Below are 10,346 nucleotides of genomic sequence, written 5' to 3'. Positions count from 1 at the left end.
AAAATTCAATTGAAATAAACACAAGCTCATCTAATAATTTAAATTGAGTATAAAGAGTTTTGTAATATATAGCACATGATTTGTGGAAAAAGTTACTTTGATTGTGAAAAAGTGAGAGCTATTATTAAAATTATTCTAAACATATTATTAGATATATTATAATAAATATTATATTCTAGGGAAAATTACTGTTTACCCCTCGATAATTTCAAAACTTCCCAAACACTCTCGTGAGTTTTTGCATACCCTCGACAACCCTTCCTTTATTGTTTTCACTTTCTTTTTACCCCCTGCATTATGAAATTCCATCATTGCTCTTAAACCTTTTGCATACATCATTCTTTTTTGCATTCCTTTTGCACGTACTCATTTCTTAAACAGAGAAATTTCATTTTTAAACATGTAACTCATTTTCTTAAACAGAGAGTTCATTTCTTAAACAGAAAAACTCATTTTTTTAAACATAAAACTCATTTTTTAAACAAAAACATTAATATTTAAACAGAAAAACAAATATTTACATGATAAATTAATCCTGGATATAAAAACCAATTAATCTTGGCCACTGTCATATATTTAAATAGAAACAACGATATTTAAGCACTTTTTAAACGTAAACGCAATATATTAAAACGTAAACATCGATAGTTAAACAAAGACAAACAAGCATATAAACGGAGAACTCATTTCTTAAACGAGAGAGCTTTATTTTTTTAAACAAAGACCTCATTTTTTTAAACAAAAACCCTCATTGAGTAGGGGACATCGAGTATCTCATCGTCACGATCTCGCGTGAACGCTGAGTGCTCGAGCTCCGGATCCCGGCGAGCGATCTCGAGGTGGCGTGCTGCGTGTGGGGTCTTAAAGGAGAAATCTTTATCTGGCGTTGGCGATCCCGGTTGGCGACGTTCCCTGGCGGTCGGAGTGAGTGAGGTCTTCGATGGCGACGTCGGATAAGACGCAGGTCGAACTGAATCGGAACCATTCTCGATCGCGGAGACCGCAACATGGATAGCAATAGGGTTAGGGTTAGGGATCATTCCCGGGGTTTGGATCCATGGCGCCTAAGTCGGTGACGGAACGGAGGGAGGAAGCGGTGCCGATGAGGGTTCGATCTCGCCGTCTTCGTCTTCATCTTCATCGTCTTCCCTGTCGTCGACCTCATCTCTTTCATCTTCTTCGTCGTCGACCTCGGGGAAGACCGCATGCTCCTCGTCATCGAGCGAAGGCATCGAAAGGTTGCACTCGTACATATTTAAATAGAAACAACGATATTTAAGCACTTTTTTAAACGTAAACGCAATATATTAAACAGAAACATCGATAGTTAAACAAAGACAAACAAGCATATTAACAGAGAACTCATTTCTTAAACAGAGAACTTATTTCTTAAAGCAGAGCTTATTTTTTTAAACAGAGACCTCATTGAGTAGGGACATCGAGTATCTCATCGTCGCCGATCTCGTGCGAACGCTTGAGTCTCGAGCTCCGGATCCGGCGAGCGATCTCGAAGGTGGCCTGCTCGTGCCGGGTCTTAAAGGAGAAAATCTTTATCAGGCGTTGGCGATCCCGGTTGCTGACGCTCCTCGGCGGTCGGAGTGGTGAGGTCTTCGATGGCGACGTCTGGATAAAGACGGGCCGAACTTGAACGGAACCATTCTCGATCGCGGAGACCGTAACATGAATAGCAATAGGGTTAGGGTTAGGGATCATTCCCGGGGTTTGGATCCATGGTGCCTAAGTCGGTGGCGAGGAACAGAGGGAGGAAGCGGCACCGACTGAGGGTTCGATCTCGCCGTCTTCGTCTTCGCCTTCATCGCCTTCCCCGCTCGTCGACCTCATCTCTTTCATCTTCTTCATCGCTGACCTCGGGGAAGACCGCATGCTCCCTCGTCGTCGAGCGAAGGCATCGAAAAGGTCAGCACCTTTTTCTCCGAACATGAAATCCCATTTTTCATGCAACGCGATCGTGATCGTGAGCGCGATGCTTTGTCTCACTCGCCCAGCCAAACTGCAATAAAGAGATTTTGGGGGTGATAAATACACCACAAAAAACTCATTTCTTAAACAGAGACCTCATTTTTTTAAACAAACCCTCATTTCTTAAATGAAAAACTCATTTCTTAAACGAGACCTCATTTTTTTAAAGCAAAACCTCTTTTCTTAAACGAAAACTCATTTCTTAAACAGAAAAACTCAATTTTTTTAAACAAAAACTCATAAATAGAAAACTCATTTTTTTAAACAAGAAACTCATTTTTTTAAAACGTAACCTCATACCTCATATTTTTAAATAGAAGCTTCATTTTCAAATAGAAACTCATCAGTACCCAAGGGCATTATAATCAAAACCCATCACACTTGCCATAACTCTCCCACATGAAGGGACAATTTCAGTCAAAAAAATTCCAAATTAACTCTATCAATCACTATTAGATGTTTTGGGGGTTTAAAAAAATCATCAGTATTCAAAAGGAAGGGGTTTTTGAGGAGTCGCAAAACTAACGGGTGTTTTTTGGCAATATTGCAAACTTACAAGGTGTTTTTGGCAATTTCCACTATATTCTAATATAGAAAAGTAGACGGTGGATAATACCATTAACTAACATATAAAATATTAAAAAGTTAACTTTCTTTTAAAATATAATTGTATATGTATGCAGAGTGGCTTATCCATATATATTACAAATATATATATATATATATATATATATATATTATCTGACTTATTTTCCATGCTATTACTTTTTTTAGGCTTGCTAAAATACCAATGGTCATCATTACCATTTTGCACCCTTAAATCGCTTATAATTCATATGTTTTTTCCCTCATGAATCATTATCTCTCCCTCCAATTTAATAAATAATATATAACAGAAAACATATTCAAAGATATTCATGATAATGACATGCATATATATATATATATATCAGAAAAAATAGTGGAAAAAGGGATAACAATCATAACATAATAGTAAAACTTATAAATGTAAATTCAAATTTAAAAAATTAGATCAATAAAAATAAATCAACAGTGAATGTGTCAACTGAGACAAGAATTAAAAAACAGCTGTTAGTTCCTCCGGTGTGGTTTGTGGGTATTAAGTAGCACTTAAGCACTCATAGAAGTCTCACACAAATCAATAAAAGATAAAAGCACACAAACAAACACAAGGAGACACACAACGTTGGTAACCCGGTTCAGGCTCCACTCGCCCTACGTCTGGGGCCAAGCCCGGAGATAAACAATCCACTAAAAGAGGTAAAAAAATAGATGAGTACAAACACTTGTCACCACACTCTCAACAATAAAGATCACTACCCTCTCTAGATTGTTTGGTGCTCACACACTCTCCTCAAAGAGTCACTCAAGAGTCACACCTTACAATCTACGAGCAAGGTAACTTTATATAGACGCCTCAACGTCCCAAATATAAACGACATACCTCTTTTTAGAATCTCATGGCTACTAATTTAAAAACTCGCTAAAATTAGTCATTCAGAACTCCCTCGTTAGTAACATAAGTTGCTACAATACTACGATCGCGACTTGATCGAGTTACGGTTACGTTCAGGACGACCTCAAGACCCATCAACCTCCCGGTCATGCTTAGTCCGAGTCGATGCAGCCCAAATCTCCCGATCCCGACCGCCCGCAAACTAGCCTACCTCCTCGACTCCTCATCACGCAGCTCCCTCGCAAGGCGCCGCGTCCTCGTACGCCTTCCATGAAAACTTCTCCTAAATTTGGTCTTCGAAAGATTCTCCAAACTTGATCTTCAATTCACCCAAGTTTGGTCCTCAAATCTTGCTAGTTAATAGACTTCGATGATTCTCATCAAGGATTCTTCAAATCATATCTCCTTCATTCACACCATGAATAGATCTTTCTTTTAATTAAGCTCCACCATATTTTGTCTTCAATCAAATCACCTAAATATGGTCTTGATATGATCTTGTCTTCAAGTTGTAAGGCATTGCCAAAAATAACTCCACCAAGATCTTTAAGATAGCTTCACCATGATCTTCAAGATATTTGGCTCCATGTTAGAGACTTACTAAAAATATCTTCACCATGATCTTCAAGATGTTTGCCTTGCACTCCAAGTCTCCTTGCCATGTCACCATGCTTGCCACATCATCAATTATGCTTTGTCACCTTGGTTTGCCACGTCACTTGGTCCAGGTGTCAAATCATGCCAATAAATAGTCTGTGATTTGCACTAACAATCTCCCCTTTGGCATAATTTGACACAGCCTGCGCTCGGACCTGACTCCTGTTACAACATTCTGTTACAACACCGACCGGACACTAGACTAAGCGACTTGTACAACTTCCGGGGAACAACATCAATCGGAGAGCGAAACTACGATCGATCACAAGATATCATCTAGTTGCTTACAAAATACTTGAGAAAAATATTACAAAGCGCAACTAGTGAGACAAAAATACGATTAACCATAATGATCGACAAAACATAACAATGTTTAACACAATAAGACTAAATGTTCAAATGAAAAAAACACATAACTAGTCGATCCGGGTGCAAGCACACTTCTCCCCTTTGTGACATAATTGATGCGAAGTCGTCATGAATTGTTGCAAGCTTTGTTATACCATCTTAAAGAACTCCCCTATCTTCGGGGTTTCACGGTCTTCATCTCCCCGAGTCGTGGCCATCGTCTTCTTTCTTCTTCTTCTTCTCAAGAATTTCCAGACGAGATAGAATCTTCTGCTTTTGTTTGGCAATGATGAACAATTACCGAGATAATGCTCGTTGCCTCCTCTCCACATCTTCTAGTTGCTCTTTCAACATCTTCTCATATTCTTCTTCTACCAATAGATTTGCCTCTTCTTCATCTTCAGGCATTGATGGTGGAGACACCCTTCCTCCAGGTAAATCAATCTTCTTACACGGGGTCGAGCAGTTCGAGAAATCTTTAGCTTCTTCACTCGTTTGTGGTCGCTTCTCCCTTCCCCGAGTTGTACTCCATGTTGTAACAAATCTCTGCGAGCGATGCAGGGATACCCAAGTGATGTCGAGGAGCTTGTACAATCAGCTTCTTTCACAATATTCTGGAAAATCAGCCTTCCCAGATTGAACTTCTTGCCAGTACCAACAGCAAACAATAAAAGTGCGAGCTCCTTCACTATGCTAGAATTGTGCGGGGCTGGTAACCAATTCTGAATGCCAAGTCTAAACAGAACATTGTACTTGGCCGTAAGGTTTGATGCTGGGAGTCTTGTTTCTACTCCCCATGACTCCGTTCTTCCTCCAGTGATTTCTTTCAGAGCTTCTTCATTCAACTCAAGCCCTTCTTCATAGTTTCCTTTCACCTCTGGTTTAAACTCCAAGAATTCTAAAACTGTTAACAAGACTAATTAAGAAATCTAAAACTGTCCCATCAAAATAATCCTTTTGATGTGAGTTGAGATTTTCTGAAAGAGATTGCAAATTAGCTGTTGATCTACCATTAGTTGTATCAGTTACATAAAATTAAATGATTAATATATATGAATAATTAGGCCCAAAACAAAAGAAAAAAAAATTAAGAAAAAACTGGGACCATCTTCAGTTTATGATGATAGAGATGAGAGGGAGCATTTTGTTAGTAGGATCCAACTGGATAACATCTAAGCAAAAGCTATTGCTTATTAATATAGTCAGCTATCTTATTTATTAAAGAAATTAATCAGAGTACTGTTTTCCTTTTCATTTATTTTATGATTCATCCCAATGTTTTTTATTAAAAAAAATGTTGTCAGGTCATATGGATTCCTAACAACAAGAACCATATATATATATATATATATATATATATATATAGATAAAATTTGATTTTAATCTCTTGCCAAAGTGAACTCATGATGTTTGTGATAAAATTAGTACTGGTAGTTAAAATGCAGCAATTTAACAAACCACCAAACAAACAAATAAAGGAAATGAAGTCTTTTACTTTGCTTTATTTCACATATACATATACATATATATATTTATATATATAAAAGAAATTAATATACCTTGATTCTTCCTGAATCAAACTGAGAATATCTTTAGTGTTGAATATAAAAATACAACAAACTCAGAACAATGCATGATTTATACACCCACACACAGAGACACACACATCAACAACATAAAACAAGAAAGCATAAGAAAAGAAGCCATGAAACCAGTTTATAGAGGCCAATATTGGTAGCACCTTCAGAGGTTTGTATTACCATTATTAGAAGAATGATGGACAGTGTTCTTGTTCCTCATGGAAGAAGAAGAAGAAGAAGAAGAAGAAGAAGAAGGCATTGTGCAATGGTGAACAGGATACTTGGAAGCATTCAACTCCATTTTCCTCAAAACAGCTTGACCAAGATCAACACCACAAATGTCTGAAAGCCTAACCAAATAAAGAAGCACATCAGAGAGCTCTTCACCCAAGTGCTCCTTCTCCTTCTCATCCCATCCTGGCAACCCTTTTGGCACCTCACCCTTCCATTGAAAAATCTCAGACAACTCCCCAACCTCTCCAACCTTTAACATTAATATCAATACAGACACAAAACATTAGTCTTTCCTTTCATTGTTGCCATAAAAGCAGACAGACAAGAAGAACAAGAACGAGGAGAAAAGAAGAAGAAGAAGTAGAAGAAGAATAGTATATTACTCTTTTGTTTTGCACTTTCCCTATACCAACAACAACAACAACAACAACAATAACAATAACAAACACTTGTACTCTGCACTAGTACATAAATTTAAAGAAAAAAAAAGGAAAGTTGTGTATGGATTAATATATACCAGTGCAAGAAGGAGGTTTCTGGGGCTGTGAAACTGATCCCAGTCACGTTCCCTTGCAAACTCTGCCATCTTCTTCTTGAGATCCACCAGTGTCACACTCTCTCCTTCACCAGCCATGCCTGAACTTCCCTGTTCCTTCATCTTTCTCTCTTTCTAGAAATAGTACTACTACTATTAGTATTAATACTAAAAGAGAAGGCCTTGGGTTATGGTCAGGAGAGCAGGAACATGAAAAGCAAGAAAGAAAGGCCTCTTTATTTTCCTTATTTTGCTCTCTTGCTTTCCCAAAGCTGGAATTTTTATATGCATTTATACACATATATATTGTTATTAAAATATCATTATTATTAAATATTTATATCAATATCAAAATTATGAGGGTAACTTGCTTTGAATTCCTTCCATCTGTATTAATTGTTGGGTAGAAATGACCGGTTGGTTACGGTTATCCGGTTAGACCTTTTTATTATTATTATTATTATTATTATTTTTATATTCCATTCGACTTCCCCGAATAATGAGTGTTTCCCTTTTTTCTTATTTTTTAATTCCTTTAATAATAATGCTTTATGTTATCACTGCCTTAGCTAAATATTTTAAGAATTAATACTTATATGTCATCACTGCTTCATTTCATGCTTTTTTATTTGTTTTACCTGCCGTAGTTTTGATTTGAACTTTATTTTAACATTAAAAAAAAAAAAACTTTGATATTTTATAATATCTAAATGGTAATAATAAGGTTTAATTTGTTTTACAGTGAATGGAATTTAGTTAATTTTCCATGAAGTATGTATGTTTTTTCCTTTGGCATCTCGGTCATGGGGGGAAAATACCAAAAACAGCTAGCATTGTTAGTTCCATCTTAGAAGCATAATTAATATAAATATTATAATAAATAATATTTTGGTTTTAAATTTAATTTAATTTTTGTGTAATAAGATCCTTCAAACTCAGAGGAGGTGGAAAGCTCAATGTAATGCATAATATAATTAAATAACAATAATAATAAATTATAGAGGAATTGTTTTGAGTACTTTGAGAATATAGTTAAAACATGGAGTATAAGATAAAACAGTAATATCTATGAAACATATCATATATAATGGAATGGGGTAGTATGTTATTAAAAGAACATTTTCACAATAAAGATGAAAAGTTGGAGATTTTATTATTTAATTTAATTAATTTATTTATTTTGAAGCATGCTCCACGAAGGAGCTATTGTTAATTGAAACCAAGTCCTTGAAGAAAGGAAAAAGACAAGTGGGGGGACTAGTTATGAGGGACCATCCTCACAAGTGGGAAAAAAATTAGTGGATGGGATTTCTCTTCAATATGTGTAAACATATCCATGCATTAAAAGACTTGGTTAATGGGTGTAATTATAGTAATCCCTCTGTATTAATTACAAAAGTTAATATTTAATTGATTGTTACTAAAAAAGATATTGGAATTGAGGTCAAACGATCTGCAGAAAAGTTGTCCACAATTTTTACTCTTCAAAATTTTCCAAGTTAGCTGTCATGAGTCTTTATGTTAACCTGTTAAGTCTTTATGTTTACCTGTTAGGAACCCATCAATTTCATGGGTGAGATAAGAAAGACATTGTTTCTAGTTGGTGTAAACTTAAAATTACTGTTTTGATTTAATGACATTTTTATCACTTGAACTAATTTTTATCAATTATATATATATTATTTATTTATTTATTTATTATTATTTATTTATTTTTTATAAGTATGAACAAATTATATCAAGACTGAGTATAAATATAAAGTTAATACCTCAATATATTTGTGCTCCACACTGTGTTTATGGATGTTCAAACTTGCTTCTTCAAAAATATGAACACCTTATATGAGGATCTAATATCAATAGAGAAAGAGGTCATTGCCTATCTTATATTTTTTTTCTTGTAAAAAACTTGATAAGATAAATAAAAAATAATTAATTAAAAAGATATGATGTATTCTTTGATATATTCACCTTATGATCTTGTTTCTTATCTCTTTGTTATTCATTTATTTTTATTAATTTTATAAAAATAATGAAATAAAATTATAGCTTTAAATAGTTATGATGAAATCAAAGTTTTTTTTGTTTGTTGGCACTAGGTCCACTGTGCATTTTTTTGCTAATAAGAGTCATAAGACAAGTTCGAACTTGACTCATGCGGGTGTTACTAGCTTCTTACTTGTCCATTCATCTATGTAGCTTGTTCACTTTATAAAAAAAAATTTATGATAAAACTATTTTATTTTATTAATTTTAAAAGCATACCTATTACTTACGAGTCACAACAAAATTTAATTTTCAATTTCACAACCATGTAACAAGAGAATTATCAAAAATTTAGAAAATTAGAAAATACCATTATTTATGTGGAAAATATAAATATTTTTTTTTTAGCTTGACTTATAAAAAATCTATTTAAAGTTTTTTTTTTCTCAAAAGCTTCTAATGTAAATATTTCTTAAAATAAATTTAGTAATTGCCATAGTTTATGAAAAAAACACACATTGCTTTTATATCCACCGTAAACAAATCTAAACATCAAAAGAGATAACACATTTAACAATAAATCAATCAAACTCACATAAAAGCAACATGGGATGGAAAAGCAACACATTTAAATAAATAAATAAATAAATAAATGAAACATTCGGATTTGCAACTACCACAAAAGTGGTGGCCATATTTCAAAAGTTAAGAACCATTTTATTACTTTCAAATATATATATATATATATATAAAGAAAAAATTGATGTTGATGGGAGACATCACTAAGGTTGAAGAGTCATCACAAACGTGCAAATGTTTAGTCTTCCAAGTTGAAGTTGATGCGTGCTTGACTAACAAGAAAGACCCACAAATTCTGCTCTCAGAGAATCCACGTATTTGCTTGAACTAGTACAACACGTCTCCCATTAAATAATATTTATTTAGCTTTTTTTTTTTCCACCAATAATTACATATATAGTATTCAAAGTTGAAATATGTATATATATGTGTGTGTTTATTATTCAAAGGTTTATTATTAGAATAATTTGGTCACATTTACAAATTACTACACTAAAAACTTGATTAAATTTTTATAATTATCTCTTAATGGCTTGCCACTTCTTGATTTCTTTCCACTCTCAAGATATTAATTATGACAAAATAAAAATAAATAAATTGATGATATCTTTTCAGAATAAAAAATTTATTTTAGAAATATATATATATATATATATGTATGAAATCCTCTTAGATTTAAAGATAATTATCTTATTTAGTAATTTAAAATTTTCTCAAAATTATAAAATCAACTAAATCAGCCATCCTAATTTTCTAAAATTTTAGTGATTTCAAAAGATACAAAATAAACACGTCATAAATTGATAAAAGGGACTTTCAATGATATAATATAAAACATGAAATTATACTAATAAAAGGCAGCATCATAAGCAAGAAGCCAGCAAATATACAAAGATTGGATATATGTACATGCATTTATGTTCTTAACTTCCCTTGTCTCTCCTTAGTAGTAGATTTTGCTTTTTCTATC

The 10,346-nt window shown here is 33.8% G+C and overlaps 2 protein-coding genes across 2 annotated transcripts in view; one reads left to right on the top strand and one right to left on the bottom strand.

Annotated features, from left to right (window-relative positions):
* Window positions 1-5,188, top strand: part of LOC120260179 (putative vacuolar protein sorting-associated protein 13F) — a 17,032-nt gene extending 11,844 nt beyond the window's left edge. Inside the window, exons 12-13 of the mRNA XM_039267620.1 lie at window positions 4,844-4,896; window positions 5,024-5,188. Of these exons, the coding sequence (XP_039123554.1) occupies window positions 4,844-4,896; window positions 5,024-5,188 (218 nt within the window). The remainder of the gene's footprint in view (window positions 1-4,843; window positions 4,897-5,023) is intronic.
* Window positions 5,189-6,018: 830 nt separating this feature from the next.
* Window positions 6,019-7,069, bottom strand: LOC120261018 (dCTP pyrophosphatase 1-like). Its single transcript, XM_039268671.1, has 2 exons — window positions 6,794-7,069; window positions 6,019-6,526 (listed from the first exon to the last, which is right to left on the bottom strand). The coding sequence occupies exons 1-2, from the start codon at window positions 6,932-6,934 to the stop codon at window positions 6,206-6,208; spliced, it is 462 nt and encodes a 153-aa protein (XP_039124605.1). The 5' UTR covers window positions 6,935-7,069; the 3' UTR covers window positions 6,019-6,205.
* Between the last annotated feature and the right edge of the window lie 3,277 nt (window positions 7,070-10,346).

This window comes from Dioscorea cayenensis, chromosome 5 (assembly GCF_009730915.1).
Source record: "Dioscorea cayenensis subsp. rotundata cultivar TDr96_F1 chromosome 5, TDr96_F1_v2_PseudoChromosome.rev07_lg8_w22 25.fasta, whole genome shotgun sequence".
In the NCBI taxonomy this organism is placed as follows: Eukaryota; Viridiplantae; Streptophyta; class Magnoliopsida; order Dioscoreales; family Dioscoreaceae; genus Dioscorea; species Dioscorea cayenensis.
This window is presented reverse-complemented; position numbering and strand designations above follow the sequence as displayed.

Coding starts and splice junctions, on each gene's coding strand:
- LOC120261018 (XM_039268671.1), bottom strand. CDS start 6,934: ATGAAGGAACAGGGAAGTTCAGGCATGGCTGGTGAAGGAGAGAGTGTG. Junction 6,527..6,793: donor GAAACCTCCTTCTTGCACTG/GTATATATTAAT, acceptor TTAATGTTAAAG/GTTGGAGAGGTTGGGGAGTT.